At 42.3% G+C, this 9,570-nt stretch overlaps 1 protein-coding gene across 1 annotated transcript; it reads right to left on the bottom strand.

Moving 5' to 3' along the window:
• Window positions 1–6,773: 6,773 nt before the first annotated feature.
• Window positions 6,774–7,398, bottom strand: LOC147430611 (uncharacterized). The gene has a single exon (XM_086494631.1). The coding sequence runs from the start codon at window positions 7,396–7,398 to the stop codon at window positions 7,072–7,074; it is 327 nt and encodes a 108-aa protein (XP_086350757.1). The 3' UTR covers window positions 6,774–7,071.
• Between the last annotated feature and the right edge of the window lie 2,172 nt (window positions 7,399–9,570).

The raw sequence follows: 9,570 nt of genomic DNA, 5'->3' as shown, positions 1-9,570 counted from the left end.
ATAAGAAAATAAGTACGATGGCTACCTAACAAAGAATGTCATTTTGGCATTTTGTTGGTGCAAAAAAGAATCATGTACAATGTAATATTTAACATTTTTGTTCTCTCTTTGTAAGTTGACATAGAACTTCTTACAATGCCCAAAAGTGAGTCAAAATTTCTCCTAATGCTCCCTCCCCTCATTGTTGCCGACTAGTGATGAGGCAAGAACAACGTTTCATTGTAATTGCTTTCTCAATCTTATTTTGTTGACATTCCCCTCTTTGTCAACCTTCAGTCAAAAACACAAGGGTAATGAGTGAGCCAACATTGTTGAACATTCACAGAAATCCGGCTTTGCTTTATCCTATCTTAGCTAGCCCGTTGGTTGGTGTCCCTCAGTTGTACACGTGGCCCTAGTCCCTATTGAGGGTTGGCTGCCAAGCCTTTCCTTCATGCATCATATCCCATATTCCGACCCTCCCTGGCCACCACGTATGGGCAAGCCTTCCTTTGCTTTTCCTCCCTTCAAATTTTCTAGAGGGTATCTCTTTAGATACCCTGTAATGAGAACCAGTCCAAAGTCATGGTGACATACAATTTGCTTTGAACTTACGATTGAGGCTTTTATCTTTTAGCCATTCCCTCTTATACAGATATACACTCTCAAAAACCTCTCTATTACTTACAACTTCTAGGTTTTCAAAGGTTTTTAGGCAAAACATTATCCTCGTTGGCCCCAAGTAGCATGCAATGAAACAAGTTTCATAATTTTAAAGACCTGAACAATTTCTTCAGAGGTAATATTTAGCGTTGATTTTGGATAATCGACACGATTTTTCTTGGTTCATCCCCTCCATTGGGGGGTTCCCATGATGATGGACCTCATAAGGGGTGCATCCCATGCTTGTGTCAACAACACGATGGAGGTGTGTGAACTAGCAAATTTTGTATTCATGGAAGAAGGGAGGAGGAGAGCCAATGAAACATATGATAATGCTTCCAACTGAGAAAAAAATTTAAAAACTTCTTCCTTTGCGGTCTTGTTGGCTGAAGCTACATTACATGGAGCGGTCAGCTATAGTCAGAATAAGGCAAAGCAGGAGTTTGCATTTCAAGTTGAGTTTAGTCTTGAAGTTGCACTAAAGAGCTCCAAGACTTGCCATGTGCACTCAGTGGTTTTTTACTTTATGGGCTAAAGCGTGTCGATCATACAAGAGAGCACAAGTAGTGATATGTATGCTGATAGGTGCATGGCAAAGGGCTACAACAAGTATGGAAGGCAAGGGAAAGCAAGTGGCAACAGAGATGTATGCTTGATGGGGTTTCATAATCCAAAAGGGCTCCAAAATGGTCCATGTAGGATGGCATGAAAAGGTGTCTAATGTGTTGGTTCTTTGCCTTGAAATGTAGAACCTGAAGTGGTCTACAAGTTGGTCTAGATGGCTTCTCAAATGGAGCTACAAGGTGAAAGATATGTCAGTTTAAAATTGAGGTGGTTTACACATTTGTATCGAATTGAGCAGTTTGCAGGTGAGGGATTAGAGATGAATTGATTGCATGGTCCTCAAGTGCTCATCTTGTGGAACATGTTGGTCTTTTTAGGTCAAAAACCGGAGTCTTGGTGCCAAGATATTGCCAGTTGAAGTTTCATTGGGGGCCAATTCCGTGTCAATTTGGCCCCCTTGATTGGTGTACATCTGAGTTTTATGCAGCCTCACCAGGGTTTGTATGCAAAGTATGTGGTATATGAAGGACATGGGAGTTGACTACATGTCAAATGGAGCTCGGATCTACAAAATACTGAAGGTCAAAGTCAACGGCGCTTGCAAGTTGGATGGTACCATATAGATTTTCTCAGTTTTGATCGTCTCCATTGGATGGCCTGGCAAGTTTCAAAGGAAATGAGGTTTACATAAAATGAAGTTGGGACCCGGTTTGCAAGTGGGATTTTGCCTCAAAAATTGGATCACGAGGTAGAGAGTGGTAGGGAACTAAAGCAGGGGAAAAAACAAAATTTTGATGAATTTTTTGGGAGTTTTTTGGTGTTCTTTGTGTCCTTCGAGGCCAATGCATAAAGTGACATCTTGTGGTGCTGGGAAATCCCACATGTACCATTTGGAGGCAAGGGTTCACACTATGTATACTGGAGCTTGAGGGCCACTAGGTGTATCAAAGGAGCATGAGAAGCTCCATGCGTTGAGCTATGGTGAGAGCGCACCGGGTTTCACTTGTAGGGGTAGCAGCATTGTGGTGTTGAGCGGCCCCCATCGGTGGTGGTTTCAATAGTGCTGATGTGGAAAATTGGAGGGACCCTCTTCCGCAGCCCAAATGGGCACTTCGTTTTTGGTTGAGAAAAGGGGGAGTCCCACCCTTGTCAGGGCACCATGACAAAAAGGGGGCCCACCCACGTGCTTTGGGGTTCAAGCATAGCAAGGGCATGCTCACATTGGCAATGGAGTCCAGGTTGCCAAGAATAGTAGTGGTGCACGAGAAAAGGAAGCTAAAAAAGGACAAAAATAGGGGATGCTCACACGCCTTAAAGGGATAATTTTTGGCATTTTTGAGGGATTTTTTCGGACACAAACTTGGGGCCAATGAGGGCACCAATGGGAGGAGTTTTCGTTGAGATCTCAACGAAAAGAAGATCTCTGCAAAGAATAAGTTGAAGGCTTTCATAGGGGTTTTTTGGCTCATTGAGGTTGTGCCGATAGGGAGTCGGCTTGTGATCGGTTGTATATGGTGTCTTCTTGTAGATGATGAATAAGTTCATTGCCAGATTTTCTGACGTTTCTTCCCACTTACCCTCCTTCTCTTCTTTACTCTGCTTCAAGGTGTATGGTGTCAATGTGTGAGTGGTGTGGGCCCCACATGTCGTCTGTGTGTGAAAGAAAGAAATAGAGAGAGATATGTGTGTTGCGAGATCTTGAGAAATGGGAAAATTGGGGTGATATGCTATCTGTTTATTTTGCAAAGCATGTGTGTGTGTTGATATGCATGCAAATGTTGATTTGTATGTGGAGGTGTGTAGTTTTGATGGTGTTTTCTAGTGGATGGGGGTGTTGTGGAAAACCTAGGCTATAGAAGGCAATTTTTTTGCGTGCTAGGTGTGTTCCCCTTTCCATCTTCTAGGGTCCCGGCCCACTGAGGAGTATGCTGATTGCTCCTAATTGAAGTTGAAGTTGTGGTTTTGGATCTACTAGAGTGCATATTTTGAAGAGCAAGTGTCGTAAAAGATTGCATGGATGAAATATTCTACTTTCATTGGGGTTGAAGATGCGAAAAACTTGGCTACATGATTATGGTCTATTTGTGCTACAGAGTAGATTGTCAAGAGAAGAAGGCACCATTCAAGTTTTTCCGGTCTTGATTCGTGGCAAAGCTAGAATATGGTATGACGGCTTGCGAGATGAAGAAAAGGTGGATTGGATGACTTTGGAAGCGGCTTTTTGATGCGGGATGTGCAGCTCCATGAGGTAAAGAGGAAGCTACATGGTCTAAAGCAAAGCCTTGATGGTGATTTTCAAGCGTTTGAGTGGGAATTCAAAGCCCTTTGGAGACAACAGAAGGAGGTAATTGCTACACAAAATGCTTATTATTTAAAATTGAGCAAACTTATGGATTGGTTGCATGAGGAGGTTCAAGATAAAGTGAAGCGAATGGGTCTACGACATATACTAAAGCGGTAAATTTGGCAAGAGGCCGGACCAAGAATATTTTGAAGAGGCGGCAAGCTAGGCAAATTTTGTCAAATGCGATGGTGCCTAGGCCAATCGATGCAGTGGAGATGAAGCCAAGGTTGGTGCAAACGGAAGTGCCGATGCAAAGCGTAATGCAATTCTCAGGCATTCAAATGATTTTGGCAATTGAATACAGGATTTTGGTTTACATTTAAAGTTTAGGCCATGGATTTTTGCTCTCTTGATTTTGGTATTGTTAATTCGATTTCATTAAAGTCATCAGCCTACCTGAAGTGTGTTATTCATGTACACGAAGTGAAGTGATGAGCCCTTAAATTCGGTACTTACTTGAACTCTTTAGCATTAATCTAGGCTCATTTTTCCTTTTAGATGACTAGTAAAATTCTATCGCTTAACACCCCTAAGGTTTCTACCATTAATAGCAGATTTCATACACAAGACTAGTTGGTCAAAGATCAAAAGTTAACCTAAATTCATGCCATTTTCTTCAAGGAAAAACTAATAATGTTAGACTCTAAACAAATTAATTTTTGCAAGTTACTAAAGATTCCCATTTTATACAATCTATGTGGCAAAGTATCAACATAATTTCACAGTCTATTTGATCATGCCATACTAGCAACATATACACATTAAAAAAATGGCAGTGAAAATAGGAAATCAATCATGGAAGAATTACACCCGTTCCTGTATGGAGTAGCTCATGTTGTTGAAGAAGATGTCCTCGGCCATGTGGATGGAGATCCATGTAAGTTCTCTCAATGCTCCTACACAATAATATCAAGCAAAAAGGCACTATATCTCAAGGAGGCATCTCAATGTGGAAACACCAAAAATTCAAGGAAAACAAGCTGAAACAAAATCTAGACCCCTAGGATACCTATGATCTATCACCACTTATGGAATCAACGAAAGAGGATATTATATAGACCGGGCGGAAACCCTAAGACTAGGCCTCTATCCTCATTATCTAGATAAACAAAATCATTTTAAGTGAGTCCGTAGTCTTCCTCAGTCTCTATTATTGATTATTAATCATCTTCTTGTGCACATATGTTAATCAAGAACCTCACTATGCATGGATACTCATCTTGTGCAAAAGAATAGGCATGTGCCATTGGAGAAGCATTTTCTACTAGGTAGGGATGACTAGTAGTCCATAGGCGTATCAACCATTCTAACTCCTCAATTTTTTTCTCACACCCGAGTGTCTCTACCAAATCCCATTCACAAGAAAGTAAAGGGTAGCATATGTGAACACTTGAGAAATAGAAGCGCACATCTCTGGTGAACTAGCCATCTCTAGGAACACAGATAGATTTGGTTAGGTCTCTAAAACATAAGGGTTTTTTCCTTGTGTTGCTTGATGTGACATGGTGAATTTGGGCTATGTGATGGATCCGATTGGGTGCACTCTCGTTGCTAGTTGCTCTTGCTCCTTTACTGTTTTTGTTTTTTCTCTTTTTCGTTTTTTTTGTTAGTATAAGTATAAGGCTATGTATATACAGTCCCTCAATAGGAGAGATGACATATTAGGGAACGAAAATTAAGAGAATAGGAATCTGAAATATTGACGCAAGTAAGGAGTTCCCCTTCCTCAGGTAGAACATAGTGTTTAAAAAGTTGTTGTCACCCTTTGAAACTATTTGTTCTAGTTTGTGATGGGAGGTGACTTAGGCCAATAGGTTCTTGCTACCCCAAGTGCCACATCAAGGCTCTCCCATGAACGTGCCTGAAATGTTTCAGTAATAGGTGGTTCTATAGGTGCTATCATGGCGTTTTCCATGTTTTCCTTGTGATTCACAATGCTATGGGGAGAATATTTAGGAGCTTCTTCAGAAAGGTATGAATTAGATAAGGAACTAGAAGCTTCTTGGGACTCTTTCCTTCTTGAGTTGAATGGAATAGATTGAAATTGATTCAATTTCTAAAACAAACTCTGGAACAAGGGTAGGGTATTCTAGAATCCTTTTGCCACAGCCCCCAACTAAGATTGGGGTTGCAGAATCGAATTTTTGTGGTGTGGAGGGTGAGATAGGGGAAGATGCCTTACATTTAGGGACCCAAATTTGATCATTCCCATCATAGTATCCTTGGGTGTCTAACAGGGTTTTAAGAACCGAATGTGACGTGGTCTTGTCTTTCTTAGAGCACGTTGTTGATTTTCTACAAGAATGTTTTCTTGGATTAGATGGAAGAGTTGAAGGATTTGGAAGTGAGGCCTTTAGGACTCATTGATATATATGTACTCTTAGGCAACTTAGGTTGAGTCCTTACAAAATCACTGCTTGCTAAAACTATGGGAATTGATACATTAGGTTCGTGGGCAGCCAATGAGGATGACTTAATGACTTTGGTTTGTGATATCTTGTAATTTTATCGAAATCGATAACATAGGTGAACTTTCTTGAATGGTCGGGAGAAGAATCAATTTTTGTGTTGTGACACTTGGAGTCTCCCAATCAATAGTGCATTTGGTTGCCAACATCCACTTACATCCAAGGTTTATGTTTCCTTCCATAGTTCCAGCAGGCATGACCAAAAATCTTTGTCCTACACTCCCATTTTCATAGGCAACAGATGCTTGAAGGACTCCAAAAATAGAGGTTTTCTTCTTATTTAAGCCCTTGACTTGCATGGTACTTGACGATAGGGGTGGTTTTCGTAACTAGCAATATACTCCATATGACAACAAATTATGTTGAGCTCCCATACCTAACAAGGCATTATACAACACTTTCCCATAGGCTCTTTTTATCTCAATTTGGTATCATAGAGGTGGCTAAAATTCTAATGAATCGTCATCAGTTCATCCGCCCACATGTCGAGATGACAGTTGGTCGCCGCCCGCAAAAGTGGCTAGCATTGTCGACCTTCTAAGAGAGAGAGAGAGAGAGAGAGAGAGAGAGAGAGAGAGAGAGAGGGTTCATGCTCTGCTCATGCATGAAATTAGCAAGCAGTCGTTCCGGCAGGTTTGGACCTTAATTGGTGATGGTCATGACGTCCGCCTATATCGTTTCAATTATTACTCTAAGGCAGCAGGTGTAGTTGCAATCCAGGCTGGTTGGTGTATGGTCATCTTGACGGGCCGTCTTCATGCTTGAACTTGCAAAACTAAGTTGCGACTGTGGAGGCAGTGCGTGCATGCCAGAATAGCTGTGGCTACTACTCAAGATGCGATCGGATGAATGTTTCGTGTCGAGAGTTGCCAAACCCTGATTGAATGGCAGCATCTTTGGTGTCCAGCGAGAGGGAAGAGCGCTATGGAACAGGGACACATTTGAGGGTATGCTTGTGAGCTTATGCACCATCGCCATATTGAAGTTGGAAGTATCTGTGGAGAACACCTTAATGGGGGCCTTGTTCGACGCCCAGGACCCTTCATCCTGGCACTAGACATGGAGGAGAAGAAACCTTTTACTTTCATAGCTCTCTTCCATCGCCACCGCCACCGCCACCGCCACCGCCGCAACGATGTTTTGAGCAGAAGCCCCTTCCTCATCGTCGAGAAACCTTGAGCTGCCATAGCTCTCTTCTACCACGTTGTTCAAGCGAGAAGAGCCCATCTGTTCTCCATCGCCTGCAAAGAGCGATTTACTATTGTATCTCTCACCTTTCATGTCTTTCTGGAGTGCAAGAGGGGTCAGGTCGTCCGAGTTTTCTTCACAAAGCTTTCTAATGAGTATCCGTACACATTTGGGTAGGAGCAGCAGCTCCATTGCTAGCGTCCGTCTGCATTTATACATACCCAAACCCCCCCCGCCGCCCACACCCCCACACATGAGCGCTAGCGCCGCTCGCTTGTATACTCTTTGATCGTGTCGAAAACCCTAATTCCTATGGTATGCCGTTTTTTAATGTTGTCTACGGCCATCCCACTGTGTTTAATTAAAAATACTTCTAACCCCCATTACTAGGAATTACTTCCCCCCTCTCTCTCTTTCTCTCTCTCTCTCTCTCTCTCTCTCTCTCTCTCTTTATATATATATATATATATATATATATATATATATATATATATACTAGCTTACGCGACCCGCCTACCGGCGGGTCTCGTTCGCTCTTACTATGACACAAATTAAATTAATTTAATGATACTTGTTTACATGATGTCAAATGCCGATTTATTCCACTCCATGTTGGGTGAGAGAGAGAGAGAGAGAGAGAGAGAGAGAGAGAGAGAGAGAGAGAAGATTATCGTGCGAGTTATTGTGCATTTGCAAGCAGATTCCTGAAGCACCCCACTCGTGTAAAGAGCTCTCTACCGGCCACATGCCTTCTAGGTTGCTGTAGTGCTTTCTCTTTACGATAAGATGTCTTAAACAAAGAACACAGACCATTGGTTCCTTTACAAACAAAACCTTCCACTTTAACTAACTATGGAGGGGTGTTGGTCTTAAAATGGAAAACCCATCATACGGGCTACATATACTGTTCTTGAAAAGACCACCACTGGCACAAAGAGACCCACCTATACCTTTCATCGTTCAAACAAACCGAAAAATTACTAAATGCAGTAGATAAAATTCCATTGCAGTCCCAAGTTTGCAATTGAACAAAGACCACCACTGGCACAAAGAGACCCGCCTATACCTTTCATCGTTCAAACAAACCGAAAAATTACTAAGTGCAGTAGATATACTTCCATTGCAGTCCCAAGTTTGCAATTGAACAAAACTTGGAATGACCCAAAGAGATCTCTACATCAAAAAAGCATGAATTACATGTGTGACAACTCTTGTGGAAACACTTAGCTGGCTCTTACCACCGATACATGTATATGTGTGTGGTACGGCTCTGACAATTGCCAACATGCATCTTTGCAGATAACTTTTAGGGTATCCGCCATGTTGTCGGTATGCAAGCAAAAGTGGTTGCATCTCCGAGGAATAGGGGAAACCCCATGCTTGCCACCCCTGCTTCCATTCCGTGGACCTCCCCATGTTGTGGATATCTCCTCAATAGGTGCATTTCAAGAGATGACATCCCCAACAGGAAGCTCCTCAAAAACTTTGTGTGCTTTATGAACTGCATCACATTTGGCATACATGACAACCAAGGCACCCACAAAGTGACAAACAATCTCCCTCCTCGACCTTGTTGGCAAACAAGACCTTCCACTTTAACTAACTCTGGAGGGGTGTTGGTCTTAAAATGGAAAACCAATCATACGGGGTACATATAATGTTCTTGAAAAGACCACCACTGGCACAAAGAGACCCGCCTATACCTTTCATCGTTCAAACAAATCGACAATTACTAAGTGCAGTAGATAAAATTCCATTGCAGTCCCAAGTTTGCAATTGAACAAAACTTGGAATGATCCAAAGAGATCTCTACATCAAAAACGTATGTGTGACAGATCTTGTGGAAACACTTAGCTCGCTCTTACCACCGAGTACATGTATATGTGTGTGTGACGGCTGTGACAATTGCCGACATGTGTCTTTGCATATAACTTTTTGGGTATCCGCCATGTTGGCGGTATGCAAGCGAAAGTAGTTGCATCTCTGAGGAATAGGGGAAACCCCATGCTTTCCACCCCTGCTTCCATTCCATGGACCTCCCCAAGTTGTGGATATCCCCACAATAGGTGCATTTCAAGAGATGACATCCCCAAAAGGAAGCTCCTCAAATACTTTGTGTGCTTTATGAAGTGCATCACATTTGGCATACATGACGACCAAGACACCCATAAAGCGACAAACAATATTCCTCCTCGACCTTGTTGGACATATCCTACAATCAATGCACTCCATGAGACAACATTGCATCTGGAGATACACCCTCAATTTGCATCCACTAAAAATAGCCCAAGGTGTGGATGAGACACCCTCGATTCGCATCCACTGAAAACAACCCAAAGCGTTGTCCATTCGTTCCAAGGTTCA

The sequence above is a fragment of the Adiantum capillus-veneris genome, chromosome 21 (genome assembly GCF_014529385.1).
Source record: "Adiantum capillus-veneris isolate H3 chromosome 21, ASM1452938v2, whole genome shotgun sequence".
In the NCBI taxonomy this organism is placed as follows: Eukaryota; Viridiplantae; Streptophyta; class Polypodiopsida; order Polypodiales; family Pteridaceae; genus Adiantum; species Adiantum capillus-veneris.
This window is presented reverse-complemented; position numbering and strand designations above follow the sequence as displayed.